This window comes from Macaca mulatta, chromosome X (genome assembly GCF_049350105.2).
Source record: "Macaca mulatta isolate MMU2019108-1 chromosome X, T2T-MMU8v2.0, whole genome shotgun sequence".
In the NCBI taxonomy this organism is placed as follows: Eukaryota; Metazoa; Chordata; class Mammalia; order Primates; family Cercopithecidae; genus Macaca; species Macaca mulatta.
This window is the reverse complement of record NC_133426.1, coordinates 146,204,110-146,231,017: the sequence shown is the minus strand read 5'-3', so window position 1 is coordinate 146,231,017 and position 26,908 is coordinate 146,204,110. Positions and strand designations below refer to the sequence as shown.

General features: G+C 39.5%; 1 protein-coding gene across 5 annotated transcripts in view; it reads left to right on the top strand.

Annotated features, from left to right (window-relative positions):
• ATP11C (ATPase phospholipid transporting 11C) overlaps positions 1-26,908 on the top strand; it is a 203,178-nt gene that overhangs the window by 143,019 nt on the left and 33,251 nt on the right. For 4 of the 5 annotated variants that reach the window (XM_015128326.3, XM_028842292.2, XM_028842294.2 and 1 more), the window contains exons 15-22: positions 428-499; positions 1,417-1,490; positions 3,330-3,433; positions 3,873-4,054; positions 11,713-11,976; positions 18,281-18,455; positions 23,096-23,198; positions 24,402-24,547. In XM_015128326.3, the coding sequence (XP_014983812.1) occupies positions 428-499; positions 1,417-1,490; positions 3,330-3,433; positions 3,873-4,054; positions 11,713-11,976; positions 18,281-18,455; positions 23,096-23,198; positions 24,402-24,547 (1,120 nt within the window). The remainder of the gene's footprint in view (positions 1-427; positions 500-1,416; positions 1,491-3,329; positions 3,434-3,872; positions 4,055-11,712; positions 11,977-18,280; positions 18,456-23,095; positions 23,199-24,401; positions 24,548-26,908) is intronic. The other variant, XM_028842295.2, reaches the window with a different exon arrangement.

Sequence of the window (26,908 nt, the reverse complement as noted above, 5' to 3'; positions counted from 1 at the left end):
ACGGTTATATATTGAGATCATATGAAAGAGAAGAAAAGCATAAACAAGCATGAATTGCCCCATTGAAAAGTAATCATTCTAGACCAGGTGCGGTGGCTCACACCTGTAATCCCAGCACTTTGGGAGGCCAAGGCGGGTGGATCACCTGAGGTCAGGAGTTTGAGACCAGCCTGGCCAACATGGTGAAACTCTGTCTCTACTAAAAATATAAAAATCAGCCGGGTGTGGTGGCACACGCCTGTAATCTCAGCTACTCAGGAGGTTGAGGCGGGAGAATCGCTTGAAACTGGGAGGTGGAGGTTTCAGTGAGCCGAGATCCCGCCACTGCACTCCAGCCTGGGCGACAGCGCGACTCTGTCTCAAAAAAATAAAATTAAATTAATCATTCTTTAGAGATACACGTGGTCTTTTTTATTGTTTTTGATAGGTACGGGTTCACATTTTTAGGAAATCGAAATGGACACATGAGAGTAGAGAACCAAAGAAAAGAAATAGAAGAGTAAGTAGCTCTGTGTTTGATGTTCGTCATTTCTTAACCCCATAGTCAAATTTAAACGGATTCAGGCAGGGCAGCAGAGGAAATGATGCCACTGAAAATACAAGACTTTTCTCTCCCAGTTCGGAGTTTTATGTAAATATAGTTGGGGTAGAAGCCATTTTACACAGAATGGCAGAAACTGTAGTTTGAGGTAGAAATTCCAATCTGGTTCACATCTGGGTCCAGTAGCCAGAATGAGAGTCTGCCTGGAATGTTTCTCAAATTTAGATGCCATTTCAGGTTTCTAACACATGCTACAAGAAAAATCAGTGAATATATGTGAAACCTGCTATCTGGTGTCCAAGCAGTCACTCTGGGATTGCAAGCCGAACCAATAAAGACAGCTTTGCTGTAAACCAGAAGCCTTGTTTTGTTCGGAATGTTCAGGTGTGAGCCTCAGGGCAAGTACTCTGATGCCCCAGTGTCTTTTCATATGGTGACCTGCATAAGGGAAGGGACTCAGGCAGATTCACCTCTATTCCCCAGCACCTAGCACTGTGTCTGACACTCCATGCATAAATGCTGCCAAAAAAATTGGCAGAGTGGGACTGTTTCTAGACCCCTCCAAATATGGCTTGGTGGGACAGCTCTTTATCCTCCATTTCTATGTGGTCATTCTTACCATTTTAAGTAATATAGTGAGGGGCTATAAATACCCCTTAACTAACACTGGTATCCTCTGACAGCATGTTCTATGTTCAGAGAAATTCTAAGACAAAGGAAAGTACCAGTTGTGCACACAACTAGTGACCCTCATGCAAAGAGAATAGCTATCTTCTCTGTTAAGATGTTTAAATATCTTAACATATTTCTGTTGTGCTTTATTTTTCTCAGTATATTCTAGGTTTTTTACTTTTCTCCTTTCTCTTCTCTTAAAGATATGAACTTCTTCACACCTTAAACTTTGATGCCGTCCGGCGACGTATGAGTGTAATTGTGAAGACTCAAGAAGGTACATATCTGAAAAGCTTGAATTTTTCTCTTTGTTGATTTGTAGGCTTATTGGTTGATTCACTCTTTCAGGAAAGAGAATCATTTCATGTAGTATTGTAGGATTAGTGAAAGTCATGCAAAGCAGTAGCTTTTGCATATGCTTTCATGTATTTTTTTTAAGCACAGATGTTCTATTTACCAAATTGTTAGTGATAGAACCCTTGTTATGACAGGATGTGCCTTTTCTTGGTAGCAGAACCATATCCCTCTGCCCTGGGTGTTTGAACAGGAACTGAAAGGATGACTTTTATATCGATCGGGGTACTGACCAGTCTACCAGTAATGTTTACATGCAGCCACCCAACGTAGTTATGGTTTGGGATTACTAGTAGCAGAATCCTTGAGTATGGGAGTTGCTTCTTATCCCTCACTGACCTTCCTGGTTCCCCTACTGCTTGACACTCCCTGGAAACAGGTGAGGTAGAGAGGACTGAGGGCCTGGTTTCTGGGAAATGGCATTTCAGTTTCACTACAGAGCTCAGGTTCTTTGTTGAACAGAGTAAAGCTTGCCCTTTGCAGGGGAACTGGTACCATAATCCTGGGCTCCCTCATGAACTTTTCTAAAAGTTCTTGATTTATTTCCCATTAATTTACTTTTTACTATTAAATTTTCTAAATTCCTTAATGTGAGAATGGGAGGATACAGGCAGATCCTTGGGGGAACATATCCCACTTTATTCATACTTTGTGGTATGATTGCATAGTCATGAAATTCGTTTTAATAAGTGACCATGGAGTTTGTCTTGTGAACTTTAAAATACTTTGGATGTGTAAGAATAAATGAAATTTAAAAAACCCACAACATTTCAAATACTTGCTATTATGTGTGCATGTCCACGTGTTCTACAGCAAATGGTGAAATGTCTGTGGAACTGGTCTACAAAGGTCATTGACCTCAGAGCTAAACTTTTTAATTTGTTGACCTCAATTGTTTCCCTTATAAGGATAAAGTGTCTGTCTTGTGCACAACTGTGAATATTTCCTGGGTGTGTGAAGTGATCTAAAGCTGCACTTATACCAGCATTCTAGAGAGCTATTCTCATCAGTAAAAACTATGAAGCCAGTGTTTTAAAAGCTGGTTAATATAGTTTATTGAAAATTATTTCAGCTTGTTTGAGCTTGAGCTTTCTTCTTGACATCTGTAGATGCCATATGTATGTATACTCTAGACCATGACTTCACTGCATTTATTTTTTTTAAAGACATGGTATTACTCTGTCATCTAGGCTGGAGTGGCAAGATTATAGCTCACTGCAGCCTCGACATCCTGTGCTCAAGCAATCCTTCCACCTCAGCATCCAGAGTAGTTGGGACTATAGGCATGTACTACCATGCCCGGCTAATTTTTTAACTTTTAGTAGAGTCAGGGTCTTCCTATGTTGCCCAGGCTGGTCTTGAACACCTGAGCTTAAGTGATCCTCCCACTTCGGCCTCCCACAGTGCTGGGAATACAGGTATGAGCCACTGCATCTGGCATACATTTTCAGAAGAAATTCAGATGCAGCTCCTTGACACAAGCCCAGCCCTCCGTGAATTGGTGGGAGGAAGTATATTTTAACAGAGGTTCCTATTGTAAACTCTGGCTTATTAATTGTGTTCATAATGACCTGAAGAGGTGGTGCATGCCTTTCTGACAGACTAAAGGCCAAGATTTCTCATTCCATTTAGGTGAGTATTGCAAGGCATGCTCAGAATATATAACACTTGGGTGAGAGAGGCCGCTTTAAAAGTTACTCTTATTAAAACCACAATACCAGCCTTAAAATTCTAAGTCAAGTACTATGGTTCTTTATTTTAGGAGACATACTTCTCTTTTGTAAAGGAGCAGACTCGGCAGTTTTTCCCAGAGTGCAAAATCATGAAATTGAGTTAACTAAAGTCCATGTGGAACGTAATGCAATGGTGAGCCTATACTCCTTCCCCCACCAATAAGTAAGCAGAGAAATGCTGAAGATGACTATGTTTATTGGATTTCTGTTTAAATGACAGTTTAAATACATTTCAGCTTATTTTTGTGGTCTATGTTTTGTATTTGGGGATTTGATATTACTTTTTTTTATCTTAATATAAAACATCCTGGAGCAAGTTGCTGATCAGAATTTGCAGCCTTAAAGACTTTTCAACAACCTTTGTTAAAAGAACTGTTACTTCCTTTTTCTGAACCTAATTCAATGTTGCCTTTTCAGGTGTGGTTTGTTCATTTTTTCAAACTAAATAGGTGTCAGAATTTCTCTTTTGTACATATGGCTAAAGCAAGAGTATTTACAGAGTGTGGTTTTTTGTTTTTGGTTTTTTTCCAACTATTATTAGAATAACTACGGATCTCCTACTTTACTCCTAGGATGGGTATCGGACACTCTGTGTAGCCTTCAAAGAAATTGCTCCAGATGATTATGAAAGAATTAACAGACAGCTCATAGAGGCAAAAATGGCCTTACAAGACAGAGAAGAAAAAATGGAAAAAGTTTTCGATGATATTGAGACAAACATGAATTTAATTGGAGCCACTGCAGTTGAAGACAAGTAACTAGAAAATGATACTCTTACTATTTTAATGACCAGTGTTTTGGGTGTGATCTGCCCCAGATTAGTAATTTAATCTTGAAGTTTGAAATCTTTGGTTTAGTTTTATTGTTTAAGTGGGCTTAAAGATTTATTTATTGTAGTAAGTATGAAAAATTACACCAGATTTTGAGCTGTTAGTAGGAATGATTTTTAATTTTTAAAAATTTTTTTAAGCTTTTAATTTTTTTTTTTTTTTTTTTTTTTTTGAGACAGAGTCTTGCTCTGTTGCCCAGGGTGGAGTGCAGTGGCACAGTCTCGGCTCACTGCAAGCTCCACCTCCTGAGTTCACACCATTCTCCTGCCTCAGCCTCCTGGGTAGCTGGGACTACAGGCACCCACCACCACGCCTGGCTAATTTTTTGTATTTTTAGTAGAGATGGGGTTTCACCATGTTAGCCAGGATGGCTTCGATCTCCTAACTTCGTGATCTGCCCGCCTCGGCCTCCCAAAGTGCTGGGATTACAGGTGTGAGCCACTGCGCCTGGCCAGTAGGAATGATTTTTAAGGTAAATTCATGTAACCTAGAAGAATGAATCAATTTTCACTAAGGTCTTTTGAATATTTACTAAGCTATCCATATATTTATGCACATATTATCAAATAGTCTTGACACGTGTAGGGAAGGGTACTGTAGCCATTGTTTGTGCTGGTGCCTAGATGAAGGGGTAAGATTTTGAGAGACAGATGAGCAGAAAGGAAATTTAAGGTAGAGTGAACAACATGAGAGCTTAATCTAACCTGGTTTAACAGACCAGAGTATGTTTTTGCATACTTTTTAATTTTATTTTTATTTTTATTTATTTTTATTTATTTATTTTTTGAGACAGAGTCTTGCTTTGTCACCCAGGCTGGAGTGCAGTGGCACAATCTCGGCTCACTGCAACCTCTGCCTTCTGGGTTCAAGTGACTCTTGTGCCTCAGCCACCGGAGTTGCTAGCTGGAATTACAGGCATATGCCACCACACCCAGCTAATTTACGTATTTTTAGTAGAGACGGGGTTTCGCCATGTTGGCCAGGCTGGTCTTGAACTCCTGGCCTCAAATGATCTTCTGCCTTGTCCTCCGAAAGTGTTGGGATTACAGGCATGAGCCGCCGTGCCTGGACTGCATACTTTAAAATAATATGCTTTTAACTTACAGGCTGACCGTTTTCAGACTTGATTGCAGGACACTGCCATTGATCTGCTTGAAATAACAAGTTTTAGATTCTTAATATTTTTGGAATTTTCTAAATATTATATATGAAAATTATGAGACTTAAAAAGTTACAAACATATATTTAGTCACATTAAAAGGTATTGAAATTCTAATGAAATTCATTTAGTCTGATTTCATTGTTATTCTGTGGCCAAGAGAAACCCGGAGGAAAGTATCATTTTTCTCTCCTTGCCTTTAAGAATTATAATTAAATTCTCATTCAGGATGATTGGCGTTCCTCTTTTTTTGGAGGGTGGGTCAGGGTTATACATTCAGGTAGTACATGTGCAGGTTTGTTATGTGATTATATTGTGTAATGCTGGGGTTTGGGCTTCCTTTGATCCCATCACCTAAGATACTAACATAATACTCAATGGGTAGTTTTTCAACCCTCGCTCCTCTCCCGTCTTCCCCCTTTTAGAGTCACCATTGTCTGTTATTTCCATCTTTATGTCCATGTGTACTTATTGATTAGCTCCCACTTATAAGTGAGAACATGTGGTATTTGATTTTCTGCCTCTGAGTTATTTCACTTAGGATAGTGGCCTCCATCTGTATGCATGTTGCTGCAAAGGACATGATTTCACTCTTCTTATGGCTGCATAGTATTCCAGCAATCTTGCCTAATTGCTCTGGCTAGGACTTCCAGTACTATGTTAAATAGGAGTAGTAAGAGTGGATATCCCTGTCATGTTCCAGTTTTTAGGGGAAATGCATTCAACTTTTGTACATTGAGTATGGTGTTGGCTGTGGGTTTGCGTGTAGGGTTCTTATTATTTTGAGGTATGTTTCTTCAATGCCTAGTTTGTTCTCAGGGTTTTTTTTTTTTTTAATCATCAAGGTATGTCAAATTTCATTAAATATGTTTTCTGCATCTATTGAGATGATCATATAATTTTTGTTTTAATTCTATGTATGTGGCGAATTACATTTATTGATTTGCATATGTTAAGCCATCCTTGCATCCCAGGAATAAAACCCGTTTGATCTTGATGAGTTATCTTTCTGATGTGCTGCTGGTTTCAGTTTGCTAGTATTTTGTTGAGGATTTTTACATCTATGTGTTCATCATGAGTAATGGCCTATAGTTTTCTGTTTTTATTGCATCCTTGCCAAATTTTGATATTAGGATGATACTAGTTTTGTAGAATAAATTATGGAGGAATTCCTCCTCGTTGATTTTTCTTGGAGTAGTTTTAGTAAGATTGGTACCAACTCTTCTTTATATACATCTGATAGAATTCTGCTGTTAATCTCTATAGTCCTGGGGTTTTTTTTGATTAGTAGATTTGTTATTACTGATTCAATTTCATAGCTTATATAGGGTTTCTTTTTCCTCCTAGTTCAATTTTGGTAGGTTGTATGTTTCCAGGAATTTATCCATTTCATCTGTATTTTCCAGTTTGTGCTCGTAGATATGTTCATAATAGTCTGAGAATCTTTTGTATTTCTGTGGTATCAGTTGTGATGTCACCTTTGTCATTTCTGATCGTGCTCATTTGCATCCTCTCTTTTTCTTGGTAAATTTAGCTACTGGTCTATTTGTTTCACATTTTTGTTTCATTGATACTTTGTATGCTTTTTTTGGTCTCAATTTATGCTAGTTCTGCTACGATCTTTGTTACTCCTCTGCTAGCTTTGGGTCTGGTTTGTTCTTGTTTTTCTAGTTCTTTTAGCTGTGACATTAGGTTGTTCATTTGAGATTTTTCTGCCTTTTTGATGTAGGCAATTAGTGCTATAAACTTTGCTCTTAACACTGCTTTTGACATAACCCATAGTTTTTGGTATGTTCTGTCTCTATTTTCTTTTGTTTCAAAATTGTTTTTTTGGTTTCTGCCTTAATTTCATTGTTTACTCAAAAGTTATTCAGGAGCAAGTTGTTCAGTTTATATGTACTCATGTGGTCTTGAGAGTTCCCCTTGGTATTGATTTCTAATTTTATTTCAGTCTGTTCAGAGAAGATGCTTGATATTATTTTGAGTTTTGAATTTCAGGAGACTTGCTTTATGACCAAGCATGTGATCAATTTTAGAGAATGTTCATGCACAGATGAGAAAAATGTATGTTCTGCACTTGGTGAGTAGAGTGTTTTGTAAATGTCTATGAGGCCCATTTGGTCAAGAGTCCAATTTAAGTCCAGAATTTTTTTGTTAGTTTTCTGCCTCGATAATCTGTCTTGTGCTATCATTGGGGTCTTAAAATCCCCCAATATTATTGTATGACTCTCTGTCTCTTTCCTTAGGTCTAGGGATGATTGTTTTATCAATCTGGACACTCTGATGTTGGGTTTATATATATTTAGGCTAGTTGAATCTTGTTGAATTGAATTCCTTTTCATTATGTAATTCCCACCTTGTCTTTTTATTTACTGTTGTTGATTTAAAGCCTGTTTTATCTGATACAGGAAGATCAAACCCTACTCCTTTTTGTTTTCCATTTGCATGATAGATCTTTCTCCATCCCTTTAGTTTTAGCTTGTGGCCATCATTATGCTGTCATCACGCCTGAGATGGGTTTGTTGAAGTTTTTGAGATGGAGTCTTGTTCTCTCGCCCAGGCTACAGTGCAGCCAGGATAGAGTGTAGCGGCGCAATCACGGCTCACTGCAACTTTCGCCTCCTGGGTTCAAACCATTCTCGTACCTCAGCCTCCTGAGTAGCTGGGACTACGGGTGCCTGCCACCACACCTGGCTAATTTTTGTAGTTTTAGTAGAGAAGGGGTTTCACCATGTTGGCCAGGCTGGTCTCGAACTCATGACCTCAGGTGATCCTCCTGCCTCAGCTTCCTTAAGTGCTGGAATTACAGGTGTGAGCCACCACGCCCGGCCTAACAGATGGTATTTTTGTACTCATTGTGCCAATCTATGTCTTTTAAGTAGAGCATTTAGGCCATTTACATTCAAGGTTAATATTGATATGTGAGGTTTGTTCCTGTCTTAGTGTTGTTAGCTAGTTGTTTTGATAGTCTCAAGTATATAATTGCTTTATAGGATCTGTTAACTTTCTACTGACATATACCTTTATAGTAGCAAATATCATCCATTTGTTTTCCGTGTTTAGAGCTCCTTCAAGCATTTCTTATAGGATAGGTTTGGTGGTGACAGATTCCCATAGCATTTGCTTGTCTGGGAAAAACTTTGTTTTTCCTTCAGTTAGGAAGCTTAGTTTAGCAGGATATAGAATTCTTGGCTGCAGTTGTTTTTCTTTAAGAAGGCTAAAGGCCAGGTATGGTGGCTTATACCTGTAATCCAGTGCTTTGAGAGGTTGAGGTGGGAGGAACACTTGAGCCTGGGAGCTCACAGCTAGCCTGGGCAGCATAGTGAGACCCCATCTCTACAAAATTTTTTTTTTAGATAACTAGGCATGGTGACACATGCTTGTAGTCCCAACTGCTTGGGAGGCTGAGGTGGGAGGATTACTTGAGCCCAGAAGTTACAGTGAGCCATGACTGCACCACCGCTACACTTTAGGTGACAGATTGAGATTTTTGTCTCTTTTAAAAAAAAAAAAAAAAAAAAGCCAAAAATACATCCCCAATCTTCTGGCTTCTAAGATTTCTGCTGAAAAATTCACTATTAGTCTGATGGGATTTCATTTATAGGTAATTTGTCCTTTTTATCTAGTTGCCTTTAAGATTTTTGTTTGTTTGTTTGTTTACCTTGGGTTGTCTGATGACTATATGCCTTGGTGATGGTCATCTTGTGTAGCATATAACAGTTGTTCTCTGAATTTCTTGTATCTGGATGTTGACCTCTAGCAAGGTTCAAGAAATTTTCCTGAATTATTCCCCAAATATATTTTCCATGTTGCCTTTTTTTCTTCTTCTCTCTCAGAAATGCCAAGAAGTTATAGATTTTGTTGCTTTACATAATCCCATATTTCTCAAAGACTTTACTCACGTTTAAATTTTTTTTTTTTAATATGACTGGGTTAATTCAAAAGACTGCTCTTCAAGCTCTGCAATTCTTTCTTCTGCTTGGTCTAGTCTATTGTTAAGGCTTCCAGCTGTATTTTGAAATTGCTTTAGTGAGTTTTTCAATTCCAGGCGTTCTAATTGATTTGTTTTATTATAGCTATCCTTATCTTTCATATCCTGAATCATTTTTCTGGTTTCTTTGTGTTGGGCCTCAACTTTCTCTTAGATCTAGTTGAGTTGCCTTGCAAGCCATATTTTGAATTCCTTTATCTGTCATTTCAGACTTTTCATTCTGGTTAACCTGTATTATTACAGAGGTAGTACAATCCTTTGGATGTGTCAAGACACTGCCCAGCTTTTTGTACTGCTAGAGTTCTTACACTGATTCCTTCTCATCTGAGGGATCTGTTGCTTCTTATTTTTGAATTTGCTGTAGTTTGGATAAGACATTTTTTATTTTTTAGTTCTTTTTTCCCTTGAGGATATGACTGTGGTATATGTTGTATATGATTGTTTGGCTTTGTTTCTGGGTGCTTTCGGCAGGGCAAGGCTCTATATGGTTTCCTGGGTTGTGGATAGCTTCAGTGCAATGGCTTTCTCAGATGCTGTCATAGTGATGTATTGGATGCAAGGGCCGACACACTGCCTCCCTCAGGGCTAAGGGTGTGGAGGTGTCAGAAAGCTTAGCACTAAACCCTTCTGGCAGCAAGTTACTTATTTGGGGGTGCAGTTCAGGCTTCAGTCTGGTAGGTGGAGCTTAAGAGTAAGAGTCAGTTCTTCCTCTGGGAGGCTGATGATGAGTGGAAGCGCCTATCCTGAGGGAAGGATGGTGGCAGGGGTTGGAGATCGGGTTGGGGTATGCCGAGGTCTTGGGGGAAGGAACGAGGAAGGGTGCACCAGCTCCTCATCCTGTGCAGATAGGGACATGATCCACTTCTCCATTATGCCCCTGTCATGCTCACAATCTTCAGTTCGTATAGACTGTATCCTTTGGTTCCTGGTCACAGTGTGGCTGCAGATCGTGGATACATCTCTCTGATGGTTGCAACCAAAATGGGCTTTGGCCAAGACTTTACCCCAAGTTCAGAGCAGCAACTCTGCAGCTTACCTGTCTGTTGCTGGGATGCTGCTGCTCTGTGTAGGGAGTTGGAGTTGGGTCCCACCCTTTGTGAAAGCCCAATTGGCACGAGCTCATTTTCAGCAGGGGTAGAACCACTGTGAAAAAGGTGTAAAGTTTCTCCAGGTACATATGCGCTACCCTCCACTGGGAAGAACTGCTGCTGGCCGCATCAACAACAGTGTACAGGAGTGGGCACAGTGGGAAATGTCTCCATGACTGTTCCTGGCCCTCAGTGCTACCTCCTTCAGTGATTGTCACTGTGCCCACATTTCCTTTGTCCCAGGAGGGCCCTTAGCGGGCTGTGCTTACCTCCCCCTTAGGGACACTCCATGCTGAGGGATAGATCTCCAGGGATCCCATAGCTCCCTGGGGACTCACTGATCCCCCTGAGCTTGCCAAAGTCAGAGCAGATTGGAGTATATTTGCAGGGGATCTGATGGTATGATAACTCAAGGGCAGAGATTCCCCTAGGTATGGTATTGGCCCACCACAGCAGCACAAACAGAATGGTTCCTGCCCTCTAAGTTTGGGTCTGAGGGGAGTACTGACATGCCTGCATGAGCTGGCCACCCGGATCTCTGTCCCTGGGAAGCTCCTATAATAGCCACTGATGGCGTTGCCCTAGGTAAGGAGGGAAGGGTTCCCCAGCAGTTTGATGGTCAGGACATTGTCACAGGGTGAGGAAGCAGAGAAGCATTTCCACCTACCCTTTACATGGGGCTTTGAGTTCCTCGGGGGACAGTCTCTGCCAGAGTCTCGCTACTTTCCTTTTCTGTATCCCAGCTTTCTCTTGTGGGCTCTCCAATAGGTCCTGGCTCTCTTCCTGCAGTTTTCAGTTCAGAAAATGTCCATTCACCAGTAACTTTGATCTTTTTTATGAGGACAACTGGCATCTGATGTCCCTAGTCAGCCATCTTGAAAACCCATGTTCCTGTTCTTAAAGTTCCTCAAGGATAGGGATTCACTAATTTCCTTCATCGTCTGATTAGAATGTTTGGACCTTTATACTTTGAATGATGTTAAGTGATGTTAATTGGTATGGTAAGATAGTACATAAAATGAAATATGCTAAAGTGACATTGAGTACAAATGTTTCAGAACATTTTAGCTTAGAATGATGATACTCAATTCTGCCACTGGATACCAGTTACCTCAAGGTGTCACAAACTTCAGAACCTCATTGTCTGAAATTTGCTTTAATAAGTAAAACTATGCCAGAGACAGCACTCAGAATGAGTAGGGGATGTATATGAAAGTCAACCGTGATAAGATGTCAGGACTCTAGAATTGCTGCGAATTATAAAAATATTCTCTTTAACAAGCCTTCCTGTAGAATCTTTGTCAGGAATTTTAGAAGATCACAAAGTTTCTTTTGTGTTCCCAGGCTACAAGATCAAGCTGCAGAGACCATTGAAGCTCTGCATGCAGCAGGCCTGAAAGTCTGGGTGCTCACTGGGGACAAGATGGAGACAGCTAAATCCACATGCTATGCCTGCCGCCTTTTCCAAACCAACACCGAGCTCTTAGAACTAACCACAAAAACCATTGAAGAAAGTGAAAGGAAAGAAGATCGATTACATGAATTATTGATAGAATATCGTAAGAAATTGCTGCATGAATTTCCTAAAAGTACTAGAAGCCTTAAAAAGTAAGAAAGTACATCAGTTTCTTATATTTAGACATTGGTGCAGATGTAAATCACAGCTGCGCGTACAAAAGGCTTCATTTTCTGTAATTTGTGATTTTCTGTTTGCAGGTGTTTTATCATTATAAGTTAAAATTGTCCCTGAGGACTTGACTAATGGCCCATCTGAGATTATTTGGCACTTTCCACCTTTTCTTTTAACTTAAAAGAAAACTGCACATTTCGGAAGGTTTAGAAAAATAGCTCAATTTTTAAATATTTAGAGTCTAGGTATTCAGTGTTGATATTCTGGCCTGGTCCATGTTAAGAAAAAAAATACTCCTTTCACAGTCTCTTAAACTGAATGTAATAAAATCAATCTCTATGACAATTTTCGTGCATTTTGAGGTTCTGGAGCCATTTTCTGTGCATTTTTATACCCCAGAGCTCCAAATGGAATCAAATACTTGTTAACGTGGCCACTTTATTTAGAGGACATGGCTGCTTTGACTCTGCTTTCAACTAGGAAGAACTTGTGGAACATGAAGGTGTCAGGGAAAGCCACTGATAAACAATAATTCAATGCCCAGAGATATATTTTCTATACTTCCCATTGACCAAGGGTGAGCCTTGTCTAAACCAGTTACTTGAATTTACCTTGGCCATAAGCAAATTGATTTCCTTTTTTAGAATGCCACTGGATGTGTCTGTACTAACTTGAAATATCCCTAAGCAATATTATTTTCAATTTCTTAAGCATACTTTATGTTCCAGGAACAGTGTTAAGGGCATTGTATGATAATTGTCATTTAATCATCATTAACAACCCAGTTAGGCAACCGTATTTTCTTCATTTTACAGATAGAGATCACACAGCTAAGAAGGAGTTCAGAAAGTCTATCCAATTTCAGATCCCATGCTTACAACAACTATGCTATATCTGTATCCTCATCTCTAATGTTTAAGCAAGCTTTAAAAATGAATAGCCTGCATTCATGAGGCTATGGCCAATTCTGAAGCAGCTGTTGTTGTTCTAGTACTTGGGCATCAATGAGAATAAATAGGTTTTTATTAATTGCCTATGAGAAACATTTTCCTTTAGCCAAATGGTACTTATAAAGACAGTCCAAAGTATGTGCATTTTACTTCTCCTTTTGTCTTAGTCTGCTTGAGCTACCATAACAAAATACCATAGATTGGGTGGATTAAACAGTAGAAATTTATTTTTCAGTTTTGGAGGCTAAAGTTCTGTGATTGGAGTGCCAGCATGGTTGGATTCTTGTGAGGGCTCTCTTCTGGCTTAGAGATGGCCGCCGTTTCCCTGTGTCCTCACATGGCAGAGAGAGCTCTGCTGTCTCTTCCTCTTATAAGGGCAGTAATCCCATCATGGAGTCCCCACCTTCATTGACTCATCTAAAGTCAGTGTATTCGTCTGTTTTCACACTGCTGATAAAGACATACCCGAAACTGGGAACAAAAAGAGGTTTAATTGGACTTAGAGTTCTGCATGGTTGGGGAGGCCCAAGAATCATGGTAGGAGGCAAAAAGCACTTCTCACATGGCAGTGGCAAGAGAAAAATGAGGAAGAAGCAAAAACAGAAACCCCTGATAAACCCATCAGATCTCATGAGAGTTAATTCACTATAACGAGAACAGCACAGGAAAGACCAGCCCCCATGATTCAATTACCCCCCCCTGGGTCCCTCCGACAACACATGGGAATTCTGGGAGATACAGTTCAAGTTGAGATTTGGGTGGGGACATGACCAAACCATATCATTCTACCCCTGGCCCCTCCAAATCTCATGTCCTCACATTTCAAAACCAACCATGCCTTCCCAATAGCCCCCTAAAGTCTTTCAGCATTAACCCAAAAGTCTATAGTCCAAAGTCTCATCTGAGACAAGGCAAGTCTCTTCCACCTATGAGCCTGTATAAAATCATAAGTAAGCTAGTTATTTCCTAGATACAATGGGGGTACAGGTATTGGGTAAATACAGCCGTTCCAAATGGGAGAAATTGGCCAAAACAAAGGGGTTAGAGGGCCCATGCAAGTCTGAAATCCAGCAGGGCAGTCAAATCTTAAAGCTCCAAAATGATATACTTTGACTCCATGTCTCACATCCAGGTTGTGCTATTGCAATAGGTGGGTTCCCATGGTCTTGGGCAGCTCCACCCCTGTGGCCTTGCAAGGTATAGCCTCCCTCCTGGCTGCTTTCACGGGCTGGCATTGAGTGTCTGCAGCTTTTCCAGGTGCACAGTGCAAGCTGTCAGTGGATCTACCATTCTGGCGTCTGGAGGATGGTGGCCCTCTTCTCATAGCTCTACTAGTCAGTGCCCCAGTAGGGACTCTGTGTGGAGGCTCCGACCCCACATTTCCCTTCTGCACTGCCCAAGCAGAAGTTCTCCACAGGGGCCCCATCCCTGCAGGAAACTTTTGCCTGGGCATCCAGGTGTTTATACATACACCTTCTGAAAGCTAGGTGGAGGTTCCCAAACCTCAGTTCTTGACTTTGTGCACCCGTAGACTCAACGCCACGTGGAAGCTGCCAAGGCTTGGGGTTTCCACCCTCTGAAACCACAGCCTAAGCTCTACATTGGCCCCTTTCAGCCACGGCTAGAGCAGCTGGGACACAGGGCACCAAATCCCTAGGCTACACACAGCACGGGGACACTGGGCCTGGCCCATGAAACCCCCTTTCTTCCTGGGCCTCCTGGCCTGTGATGGGAGGGGCTGCTGTGAAGGTCTCTGGCATGGCCTGGAGACATTTTCCCCATGGTCTTGGGGATTAACATTAGGCTTCTTGCTTGTTATGCAAATTTCTGCAGCTGGCATCAATTTCTTCTCAGAAAATGGGTTTTTCTTTTCTATCACATCGTCAGGCTGCAAATTTTCTGAACTTTTATGATGTTTCCCTTTTAAAATGGAATGCTTTTAACAGCACCTAGGTTACCTTTTGAATGCTTTGCTGCTTAGAAATTTCTTCTGCCAGATACCCTAAATCATCTCTCTCAAGTTCAAAGTTCCACAAATCTCTAGGGCAGGGACAAAATGCCACCAGCCTCTTTGCTAAAACATAACAAGAGTCACCTTTGCTCCAGTTCCCAACAAGTTCTTCATCTCTATCTGAGACCACCTCAGCCTGAACCTTACTTTTCATATCACTATCGGCATTTTTGTCAAAGCCATTCAGCAAGTGTCTAGGAGGTTCCAAACTTTCCCACATTTTCCTGTCTTCCTATGAGCCCTCCAAACTGTTCCAGCCTCTGCCTGTTACCCAGTTCCAAAGTCACTTCCACAGTTTTGGGATCTCCTCAGCAATGCCCCACTCTACGGGTACCAATGTACTGTATTAGTTCGTTTTCATGCTGCTGATAAAAACTTACCCAAGACTGGGAAGAAAAAGATTTAATTGGACTTACAGTTCCACATGGCTGAGGCCTCAGAATCAAGGCAAGAGGCAAAAGGCACTTCTTACATGGCTACGGTAAGAGAAAAATGAGGAAGAAGCAAAAGCGGAAACCCAGTAAACCCATCAGATCTCATGAGACTTCACTCACTCTCACGAGAGTAGCACAGGAAAGACCGGCCCCTATGATTCAGTTACCTCCCCCTGGGTCCCTCCCAAAACACATGGGAGTTCTGGGAGATACAATTCAAGTTGAGATTTGGGTGGGGACACAGCCAAACCTTATCAGTCAGTTACCTCTCAAGGTCCCCACCTCCTAATACCACAACACTGGGAGTTAAGAGCTTCAACAGATAAATCTTGGGAGAACACAATTCAGTTTATAACAGACGCAAATCCCATCATTAGGGCCTCACCCTCTAAAGGTGCTATCTTCAAATACAATCACATTGAGGGGTAGTGCTTCAACATGAATTTGCAGGGGAACACAATTCAGTCTATAGCACCATTCAGCAGCCCTGAGGACACTTTTGTAAAAGTCAGGGCTTATGGAAAACTTAATGTACTATCACTGTCTCAGATCAGCCCATCTTCCTGAGTTGGGCACAGTCTTTACTTACTTACACAGGGTTCAGACTCAGTCACCTTTGCCAGCTTCTGCTCCTTTGCCCTTTCCCCTTCAAATCAGACCCCAAGCCATATTCATACTCCCATTCTCACCTCTAGTGCCCCACCCACATCAGAGGCCTAGTACCTCATGCATGAAATCCCTTAAGCCCCTCTGCCAGATGAATGATCTTTAAATGAAGCACTGTCCATGTCACAGTTCCGCTCTGAAAACTTTGGTGGTTCTCCATTACCCACAGATTCAGGCCACACCAAAGGCCTTAAGTGACCTTTTCAGTGTGCTTTTCCAGTGCACCCCAACATAACATTCTATTACTTCACCTCTTTTGTCTCTGTTTTTCAAGTCCTACTTTAGATACCGCACCTCACAAAGAATCCACTATTCTCTCCTGTGTGGATGTGTCTCAGTAACTGGGCATTAGCCATGGATTATCTTGTTTGATTGGGTAGTTCTCTCACGTATGCTTCTATCAGTCTAAGGAGATGTTCTATTCTCCATAAAAAGATTAGTCCATAATTCTTTGTATTTCTCTATATAGTGTGCTTATAGTTGGTGTTCGCAAGTTATTTCTTCATTGGTTATTGAGTTGCTGTTTTCAGCCCTGTAAGTAAGCTATTAATATATGAGTAGGGGGGCAAAGAAAGAGAACACATCATTGATGTCTCTTTATTTAGTGAATAAAATTATACAGCAAAATATGGGTAAGTATAAAATGTTACGGTATTAGCAGTATACACTGAAGAAATATGGAATAAAGGAATGATGAGGTATATTAGGCCCTCACTACTCAAAGCTTTTTAGAATGGCAACTCCATTGTCACTGGGCAGCTTTTTAGAAATGCAAAATCTCACATCACACCTAACGAATCCGAATTTGCAGTTTAACAAGATTCCCAGGTGATTCCTTTGCACATTAAACTTTGAGTAGCATTAAATTAGATAACAATCTCTGAGATCCTGCTTTGTCGAACGCTTCCACTGCAGTGGTTGTCAAATGGCATCCAAGATTCCCCAGAGCAAAACTTGAATAACCACTCGTTTGTTTCCTAATTGAAAAATAAAAGTTAATTGGCAGAATTTTCTCAGTTGTTAGTTTTACACTATATTTTTCTTAAATACTTGGCACCTGTTACACATTTGTCTTTCCTGACACCTAACACCTCTTAGTCCTGGCTACACATGAGAACCACCTAGGAAGCTTTTACTATATATATATATATAAAATATTATATATATATATAAAGTATATATATATATAAAATATATATATATAAAGTATATTATATATATACTATATATATATATAAAACCAAGCCCTGGCCAAGGTACTCTGATTTAATTGGTCTGGGGATAGGCCCCAGGCATGGGCAATTTTTAAAGCCACCCAGATGATTCGAATGGGATGGCTAGAGAACCACTAAGCTAGTATGTAAAATGATACATTTAAAGAAAAAAAAAAACATACATATATATATGTTTGCCCCAAAGCCATTTGTCTTTTCCCTGTATTGTTAGGGAGTTTCAGACTAATTGATGATTTGTCTTCATAGCAGAGTTTAACTAATTGATTTTAATTCCAAATACTCACTATATGTTTCTTAAACAGAGGCAGGCTGCTTAATCTCTTTATTTTCTAAACATCAAAAAAAAAGTTTGTATTAGTCAAAGTTCAACCAGAAAAATAGAGCCAGTAAAAGAATATATTGAGAGATTTATTGTGAGGACTTGGCTTGGGCAACTAACTGTATTATCTAGCTGGGCAGGTCTAGGTTTATGGGATAGGCTCTTAGGAAGGGCTGGGACTCTCAGGCATGAGCTAAGGCTATTGCCTTAGGAAGTCTCAGGAAGTAGCTAAGGCTACTGCATCAGGAAGTCTCAGCTTTGCTCTTAAAACCTTTTAAGTGACTGAATAAGGCCCACTCTAGTTATCTAGGATGATCTCTCTTACTTGAAATCAACTGCTTGTGGATTTTTATCACATCTACAAAGTACCTTTACAGCAACACTTAGACAATTGTTTGATTAAATAACTGGGAAATGTGGCCTCACCAAGTTGACCTTTTAGAACTTGTAGTCATCTATATGTGCAACTCGGGTCTCAAAGATATGATTGCAAATCACTGTTGTGCCATTATTAGAGGCAGTTGCTTCTTTAGAGTGAACAGGTTGAGGAACCAGATTGATGACTCCCCTTATCTGGGACCACCCCCTTTGTTGTTAAAAAAAAAAATCTGGATCCTAAATAGAAATCTATAATAAATTCAAACACAGCATTGTTTTTCTTTTTCAGAGCATGGACAGAACATCAGGAATATGGATTAATCATAGATGGCTCCACATTGTCACTCATACTAAATTCCAGTCAAGACTCTAGTTCAAACAATTACAAAAGCATTTTCCTACAAATATGTATGAAGTGTACTGCAGTACTCTGCTGTCGGATGGCACCGTTACAGAAAGCCCAGGTAACTGTGAACATTAGTTAACGTTCCATTCTGGATACTTCTGTACACATATGTGGAAATGTTTATTTTTTAAAAAATTATTTCTTCTTCAAAGGGCCATTATTACCATCTAATTTCTTCCTCCAAGGCTTCTTTCTTTTTGTAATCAGACTCAGAAATCTTTTCCCATTTTGAATTAAACTTATGCTGCACCTTGTTGTCCCCTCAATCTGGCTATCCCAGTTCCTCACCTTCCAGACTTTTTTCTCTGATGAGTGCTTTTTGCCTGCTGCCACTGCTCCTAGATCCCTTATGACATTAGCTCTGTGTGTTCTTTCTGCTCTTCTTACTCCCTTGGCTTGCCTGCAGGTAGACCTGGCCCATCCCTTGTGTAGTCTTCCATTCTCTTTCTCATTTCTCGTTTGTTCTTGATACCATCAATTATATCCTCCTTAAAATTATCCTTTGATGGTCTCTGTGATGGTCCATGGTCCTAACATTTTATTTGTCAACGTAGTGACTTTTTATTAGATCTTAAAATTTTCTTCCTCAGACCAGTATGGTTTTTCTTTTATATTGTTCTTGTTACCGGTGCCATTTTTCTCTTGCTCCCTATGTCTCAAAACTACTTTTGATCCTTCTCATCTCCCTCTATATATAGTCACCATGTTCTGTTGGTCCTACCTTTTGTCATAGCTCTCATTTTGATGCCATCTTTCAAAACCTTTTACTGCTCAACTAGTCCAAGCCCTTATGACTTTACACATAGACTATTTGATTTAGTCTCCTCACTGGCTTCCTTGCTTTCACCCATCCATTTTTAATCTCTCCACACTCCCAAATTAATCTTGTTAAAACATAACTCTTCCTATCATATATTCTTTTTCGGACACTTTCAGTAGTTTCATAGTCCCTTAGGATGAAGGGCAGTTGACTGAGTGTGGCGCCTGGGGCTCCCCACTGTTGTCCCTTAACATGGCTTTACATATTTTGTATTTTGTGTCCACTGTCACTCCTTTCTCTGGCGTACATTCTCCACTCCTGTTGGTTGTTCTTCTGTGGTCTTCCATATGTCATACTCAGGGCAACTTTCAAAACTTTTGTCACATCATTTCCTCAACTGGCATTCTCTCTGAATTCCCCTGGCCTAACAAAAATTTTACTCATAATGAAACCTAGCTGAAGGGCCACCTCCTACATGCTTTCTTTTCCAGCTCCTCCAGTCCAAATTGATCTGCCTCATCTTGCTTCTTTGTATTCACTAGGTACAAGGAAACTTAGAGTCTCGGTTACCTACTTTTTCATTTCCATATATGCTATAGGATATTCTTGCATATGTGTTAGTCTTGCTTCATCAGATTCTTTAACCGGTTGCTCTAAGTGTCTGTGGCTTTTCTTTTACATACTGCACGCGGACACACACACACACACACAGCGCCCATCATATTTGGGGCATTTCTTCTGTCTGCCTTCTAGCTCTCAGTCCCCACTGCAATCAGAGGCTCTTCTTTCTTTTCTTCAATCTTGAAAACCTCTCTTGGCCCCAGGTTGGGAATCAGATCCAACCAGAATACACTATTCAAAAGTATCCGTCCCCTTAGTCAGAGGCTTTCCTGCAACAGCGACCTCTTTTTTTCCCCTTACGTTCAGTGTATGCTGTTCAAATTGCTCACCTGGGTTCTGAGTGCTTCACTGCCAGGCAGGTTCCTGACCCCATGCTGCTGCTTCCATCTTAATTATGCCACCACTTGTGGTTTAGTCCTCATTCTGTTTTATTTCTGTCACTATAGTTATTTTTTGCAGGATATTACATACTTAGCTGTCATGTTCATGTAGGTGATATTCAAGTCACTACCTCCAATCCAAGTATTTGGTGATCTACTTTACTTCTTCCCCTGTTTCCCAAACATGTATTCTTGGGTGTGGCATTATCACCCCAAATCTGACTTCTCCAGAGTCCAACCATCATTTTCCCTGGCATCTTCTTTTTCTATGACTGACCTCAGTGTACTTCCAGATTTCTAGATTCAAAACCTTGAAACCTGTGTTGCCTTCCCACATACCACATACATTACTCTTCCATTGTAGTCTTAGTCACTAAATTTTGTCCGTTTCTTGTTACATTGTCTTTTCCGTCTATTCCTTTCTTTTCATTACCTTTCAGGGCCAGGCCTTTCAATAGCTCACTGAACTCCTGGAACTAGCCACCTAACTTCTCTCTTCACCCACAGTCTTGCTTTCCTCCAGTTCTTCCTACATCCTGCTGTCACTTTCATATCACTCCCTGTTGAACTAGCTCCAGATATTTCTGTCTGTGTTCCCTATATGAAAATTCCAATTGATCTGGGCAAGCCAGACCTATTCTCTCAGCATGTACTGTATTTGTCTGGCTATGTGCTCTTAGATATGCTAGTCCGATTCTCTGGAATACTCCTTTCTTTCTTTGTCATCTATGCGAGTCATACTAATATTTCATGATTCACATCAAATCACTCTTCCTTCTGTAAAATTCCTGATCACTCTGTCATGTGGTGTCTTCTCCCTTCTCTGGCATCCTAGGCCTTCTTATGTGAATGACAATATCATGCATTCCTGCACAGATGCTACATTTTGTTACTTTGTATTGTTCATCTGCTTATCTAATATTCTTGTACTCATGACCTAACTCTACTACTTCATTTATATGCTTTTTAAGGTGTGTAATAAAACCTTATATCTGTTTTGGCTCTTAGCACATTCCTGTATACAATATAAAGCAAGCTATTATAGTTGATGAATAAATAGTATTTTGGTAAATTTTTTTTTTTTTTTTCATGAAGCTATCCTAGAGATTGAAGAGGTCTTAATCCAGTTGACCTAGGGCTGAGTGAAAAAGTCTATGTTTACGAATCTAAATCCCTTCATGATTTTATGGTCCATGATTGTATATCCTTTTATCTTTCTACAGTGATGAGTTTTACTCTTTGTAGTCTATATTTTCATGCAGAAGCTGTCACCCTTGATAATTTTATTGCCTTCCCTAAACCTTCCCTGGCTGCGTATTTTTTCCTTGAGGTGCAAATTGTTACTGCACACAGTGTAACAGGTGCACTTAGTTAACCATTATTGTAGCCTAGTAAAAACAAATTTAGTTTGGGTTCTTTAATTTTGTCTTTTATTCTTTCACTTACAGGTTATTTCTGACAGTCTTCTATAAAGTTTTAAAGAAGAACCAAGTTGAGGGGAAGGATTGGGGGAAGTTGGCATCTCATAGTCACATCATTTTTGTGTGAAGTGGAATTCGATGTGGGGTTTTTTGTACTATTTAATACAACTAAAACCTGATTGAATTCTATTTAAAGAAATAACCGCAGGGTGCCTTAGTCTCATGAATTATTTTTAATCACTCCAGTTATGTTGAAAATGGATTTTATTTATGTTAACTGGTCAGAACAATTGTGAGGACAGTATTTTTGCAAAGCATTATTTAGTTACTAAATTATTTTTTTTAAACTGCTAGATTCCAAGGGGTTTTGTGGCTTACCACATCAAACAGTGATTATCTAAAACATAGGGTAGGAGGGCAGCTGATTACCCAATACACTTCCCACAAGTAACTCTGCCAGGAGGTTTTTGGAGAACCCCAAGGCAGAAATATTTTAATACCAGGGATGAACATTTTATTCAGTACCTGTTATGAACATGTCCCTGAACTACACAGTATCATTTATACATCTTGAAGAAACACTCAGGGAATAGTGACAGGCTTTGTACACATATCTTAGGCATCTTTCTGCAAATGTCAACCCCTTTAGTACACCTCTTTTAAAATACAGCTACTCATAGGAGAGGTCGGACCATATTGAGCAGTGAGAGATTTATTAAAGTTTAGTCGGCAGCCAGATAGGTGCAAGAATTTAACATTAGGTAAGTTGGAATAAGTGTTGATGTGCTTCTAGGGAAGGTGAGAGTGTCAGCAAGGAGGAGAGAGTAGCAAGTAACCAAAAACATTGTTCACTGACTTCCTACTTGGTTCTGGTGGCCCTATGTGTGTTACCCCAAATCAGCTTTCTGGCTTCTACTGTTACACATTCAACATCTGATCTGAAAGAACACATGATGCAATGACAAAAGAAGGAAATGTATTGACCTCTAATATGCATGAGAGGCAAAGTTTTTGAGAGTTCATATATCACAGAATTAGGACAAGTGGGTGCTGGTGTTACATTTTGAATGGCTGTGTTGTTCTGCATCTTTGAATTTGACACTATTATACATACTACAGTTGGCCCTCCGTATCCATGGGTCCTGCATCCACAGATCCAAACAACTGTGGATTGAAAACATTAGAATAAAACTAAAACAATGAATAGTATAACAATAAAAATAATACAGATTTTAAAACAATACAGTATGACAGCTATTTACATAGCATTTACATTGTAGTTAGGTATTAAAAGTAACCTAGAGATGATTTAAAGTATGCAGGAGGATTTTGGTATCTACGAGGGTCCTGGAACCAATCCTCCAAGGATACTGAGGGATGACTGTATATGCACAAACTACCTTTCTGTTTGCAAGGCCGCTATTTACAATTGTGAATGAGGCATAAACCCCTAAAGTAGTCCAATCTTACATTCTTCTTTGACCTTTTTTATACCTCTTTTGTATTTAATATTTAGATTGTCAGAATGGTGAAGAATTTAAAAGGCAGCCCAATAACTCTGTCGATAGGTGATGGTGCCAATGATGTTAGTATGATCTTGGAATCCCATGTGGGAATAGGTAAGATACATCTAATGAGATGGCAGCTGTAAAAAGTATCAGTATTGCTTTTAGGTAGTGTGGTCTTACATTCTAGAGTGGCTGTTTTGGTTGCTCATCTTGAATTTGAATTTTGGAATTAAAATTGTTAATTAAATGAATGCCTCATCTGATCATGCAACATGTCCATCCCAAGGTCCTGCCCTGTGGTAGAAATGTAGCAATGTAACAAAGTTAAAGGATGTTTTTCAATTAGCCAAGTAGAGTGAATTTCCCCAAGCTACTGGCAGCACAATTGATTGTTTAGCTCTTACTTTGACAGCATGCGTGAAACTTTTATTGATTTTCTGCCCCTGGCCAGACTGCCTACTTATGTTGCTGTCCTATATCTTTTGAGACCTCAACTGTTTGGGGCTAAGAAGTGATAATTGATTGGCTGTTTTTAACATGGCAGTATTAATGGGTGGTTTGGGCTGTAGTGTTGAATTTATATATTGACATGCAACAACAGCTTTTCCACCACCTGTGTCACTTTTTCCTTCTCTGGTTGCTATTAGGCAGCACAGCTAACTCCCCAGCAAGTTAGTTAGCTAGTTTGTTTGTTTTGGCAGGGTGGTGGGACCAGATATGGAATTCGTATCTTGGGAATTATTGTACTGCAGTTTAGATTCCCAAATTGTTCTTTTCATTTGGAAGTATTCCTATTTATTGTGCAACTTTTAAGTTCTACTCATTGGTTATCCAAGTGTCAAATGGCCTAAAGCTGCTCGAGCTCATAGAACCCTTGCGCTGCTAGTCAGGGTTTCATTCATGAAAGAATTTCACTGTCTTCTCATTGAGCCCCTAGACCACAAACCCCAGGTTTCTGAGTTGCCTTAATATAGCACCTAGTCTAGGGTCATACACAATTTAGCCCTTACTGAGTGACTTAATAATTTTTAAGTTGAATTTTTTTCCTTCAGATAATTTTTGCCTTGTAATGATTGAAATAATGATTCTATTTAATTGTTGTATGCTGTGTTACAAATAGGGAGTTACCAGTTAAACTTAAATTATTTGATAAGTCTCAGTGTCACTGTTAAAGAAAGCTCTTTTGGTTTTTAAAAAAGGAAAACTAAATGATAGAATTGAACTATAACATTTAACCAAGTTGAAACTATGAAAATAAATCAGGGAGTCATTTATTCTAGAAAATGCTCACTGTATAGAGATACTCTCTTTTAGGTATTAAAGGCAAAGAAGGTCGCCAAGCAGCTAGGAATAGCGATTATTCTGTTCCAAAGTTTAAACACTTAAAGAAACTGCTGTTGGCTCATGGACATCTATATTATGTGAGAATAGCACACCTTGTACAGTACTTCTTCTATAAGGTATGTGATAAAATATATGTAATTTAATTTCTTTTTAATCCAGCATTGACTCAGCTTGGTCATGGTGGTGGTGTTCTTCCTTTTTTTTTTTTATGCTGCTTTTGCTATCTCATACTGAAATTTGCAGTCAACAAAGCAGAGGTTGTCTATTGGATGAATCAGAAAACAGAGATTCCTTTTGATGCAAAATATTTGATAGGAATTTTTAAGCCCTCTTTATTGAAATATAAATTAAATACAATAAAGTGTATTCATCAAAAGTGTACAGTTCCATGAGTTTTGCCAATTGTATCCATCCATGTAACCATCACACCAGTCAAAAAATAGAACATTTTGGCTTGCTAGTGGCTCATTCCTGTAATCCTAGTGCTTTGGGAGGCCAAGGTGGGAGGATCACTTGAGGTCAGGATTTTGAGACCAGCCTGGGCAATAATGAGAGACCTTGTCTCTACAAAAATAAAAATTTTCTAAAATGAAATTTTTGCAGTCATTTTTAAATTGTCTATAAGCATGCCAACCAAGAGAACCACTGGTAACATTTTGATATGTGACCTTGCTGGTCTTTTGTCTGTACAAATTAATGTATATATGTATTTTTTTTGTACTTTTATACACTATACACTACATATGGGTTTTAAAAATTTTTTTGAGACATAATTTAACAAAATTCACCTTTTTTAAAGAAACATTTTCTTAAAGACAGAGTGTCTCTCTGTTGCCCAGGCTGGAGTGCAGTGGTGTGATCTTGGCTCACTGTAGCCTCTGTGTCCTGGGTTCAAATGATGCTCATGCCTCAGCTTCCCGAGTAGCTGGGATTACAAGCCCTTGCCACCACACCTGGCTGATTTTTGTGTTTTTAATAGAGACAAGGTTTCACCATGTTGGCCAGGCTGGCCTTGAACTCCTGACCTCAAGTGATCTGCCCCCCTCAGCCTCTCAAAGTGCTGGGATTACAGGCTTGAGCCACCACACTTGGCCTAAAATTCACCATTTTAAAGTTTATAATTCAATGACTATAGTGTGTTCACTATGATGTGCAACCATCATCATTGTCTAATTCTAAAACTTTTCTATCGTTCCCAAAAGAAACCTCATACCTATTGGTATAATACATATTGCTTTGCACTTTGCCTTTTTCACTTAATTTATATTGTGAACATTTTTCTCACTCAACTTAATATTCTTCCAAAACATAATTGTGCAACATCGCAAATCCCCAATATTGGACACTGAAGTAGTTTCCTCAACAATACCTTGGTTTCCTTTTATCACGAAGCATTAGTGTATACATTAGACTGAGTCTGCATACCTGTTATTGTCTACCAGGGAATAGAATTTACTAAATTTCTTAATTAGATTCTAGTTTGTAGATAGAGTATTTAGTACATCTTCCAACTACTCGAATCATATAGTATTTAGTATATGATTCAAGTAGTCATATTTGAATTTCATACCCTATATTTTATAAGAGTATATGATTCAAGTAGTCATATTTGAATTTCATACCCTGATTTTATAAGAGTTAAAGCTCAGCACAAAGACCTAGAGTTGTCTATAGTCAACTCTAGGTCTTTCTTACTAACTTTATATTTAAAGAAAGTATTTATTTATAAAACTATGAACCCAGTTTCACAAATTATTCTAAGACCCTGCTAGCCGGTATTTGCTGGTAGCCAGGCCAAACACTGTGGAGGAGGAAGATCATGATGATGATGGTAACCCAATATGTGTAAGGTATTTTGTGAGTTCACAAAATCACTTTTTAAAAAATGTAATCCTCACAAACATCCTATGAGACAAGTAGTATTATCTCCATTTAAGATACATGGAAAGTAGAGCTCAGAGAGATGATATAACTTGCCTTTGGCTTTCCATCCAGGAGACGATGTTCCACCATAGACTCATTTACTCCAAATCCGGGACTTTTTATGTGTCACAGTTAGGGTCTTTTGGGCCTTGCACCCAGTAACAGTAGCTTATGGAAATAAAGAGTTATTCTCTCTTGACCTCCACCTAGCAGGAGATCCCTTGAAGATTTGTCATTCAGATCTGCCTAGTAATCTGAACCTATTCCAGAGGCTTATTTTGCCTCTTTTGAGTTTTGGCCTGCAGTTTAAGCAACTGCCACCAGATGGAAGGAATGCTCTGTTAAGGAGAACAAAACAAGCTTTAAAATGGCAAATGTTGACCAGTGGTTATTTATGTAGATTATATTCTCTGTCTTAGTTAGTGTCTCTAGGCTCATTATCATCTTGGTTACTGACTCAGCAGTATTTCTTTTTTATTACTATCTTTTGTGCCAAGAGGATTTCTAAAATTTTCAACTCTATTTGGCTGAGCTAAGAGGTCTTTCTGTCCTCT